At 57.4% G+C, this 350-nt stretch overlaps 1 protein-coding gene across 1 annotated transcript in view; it reads left to right on the top strand.

Moving 5' to 3' along the window:
* Positions 1 to 176: 176 nt before the first annotated feature.
* The window catches only part of LOC121920327, a 22,974-nt gene continuing 22,800 nt past the window's right edge, over positions 177 to 350 (top strand). Inside the window, exon 1 of the mRNA XM_042447461.1 lies at positions 177 to 195. Coding sequence (XP_042303395.1) covers positions 177 to 195 — 19 coding nt within the window. The remainder of the gene's footprint in view (positions 196 to 350) is intronic.

The raw sequence follows: 350 nt of genomic DNA, 5'->3' as shown, positions 1-350 counted from the left end.
TCTCTGGCAAAGGCTCCAGTTTAATCTGGAGAGATTGCACCAGTCTCTCACTGATCAGACATCGGGTGCATCCCGAGTCTAGAGCCGCCAACATGGGCTCGGTAGTCCCTTTTATTTTATGTCCCAATTTAACTTCAAGGTAATATATGGAAACCCCTCCACTCACCAAGTCCGGGATGTCATTGTCCGGAGCCGGTACAGCTGGGCAACTGTCATCGGCACCTGCCGGCGCGGCCGCCTGGCCGGCTGCCCCTTTCCCTGACCCTCCGGAGCCGGTTGCTGCCGCCTTGGTCGCCTTTTTGACTGTGGCCCTCTCCGGACAGGCAGCAATCAGGTGGCCCTTCTTTCCA

The sequence above is a fragment of the Sceloporus undulatus genome, chromosome 2 (assembly GCF_019175285.1).
Source record: "Sceloporus undulatus isolate JIND9_A2432 ecotype Alabama chromosome 2, SceUnd_v1.1, whole genome shotgun sequence".
Classification (NCBI taxonomy): domain Eukaryota; kingdom Metazoa; phylum Chordata; class Lepidosauria; order Squamata; family Phrynosomatidae; genus Sceloporus; species Sceloporus undulatus.
Note: the sequence above shows the minus strand (reverse complement) of the source record. Positions and strands in the feature narration are given on the sequence as shown.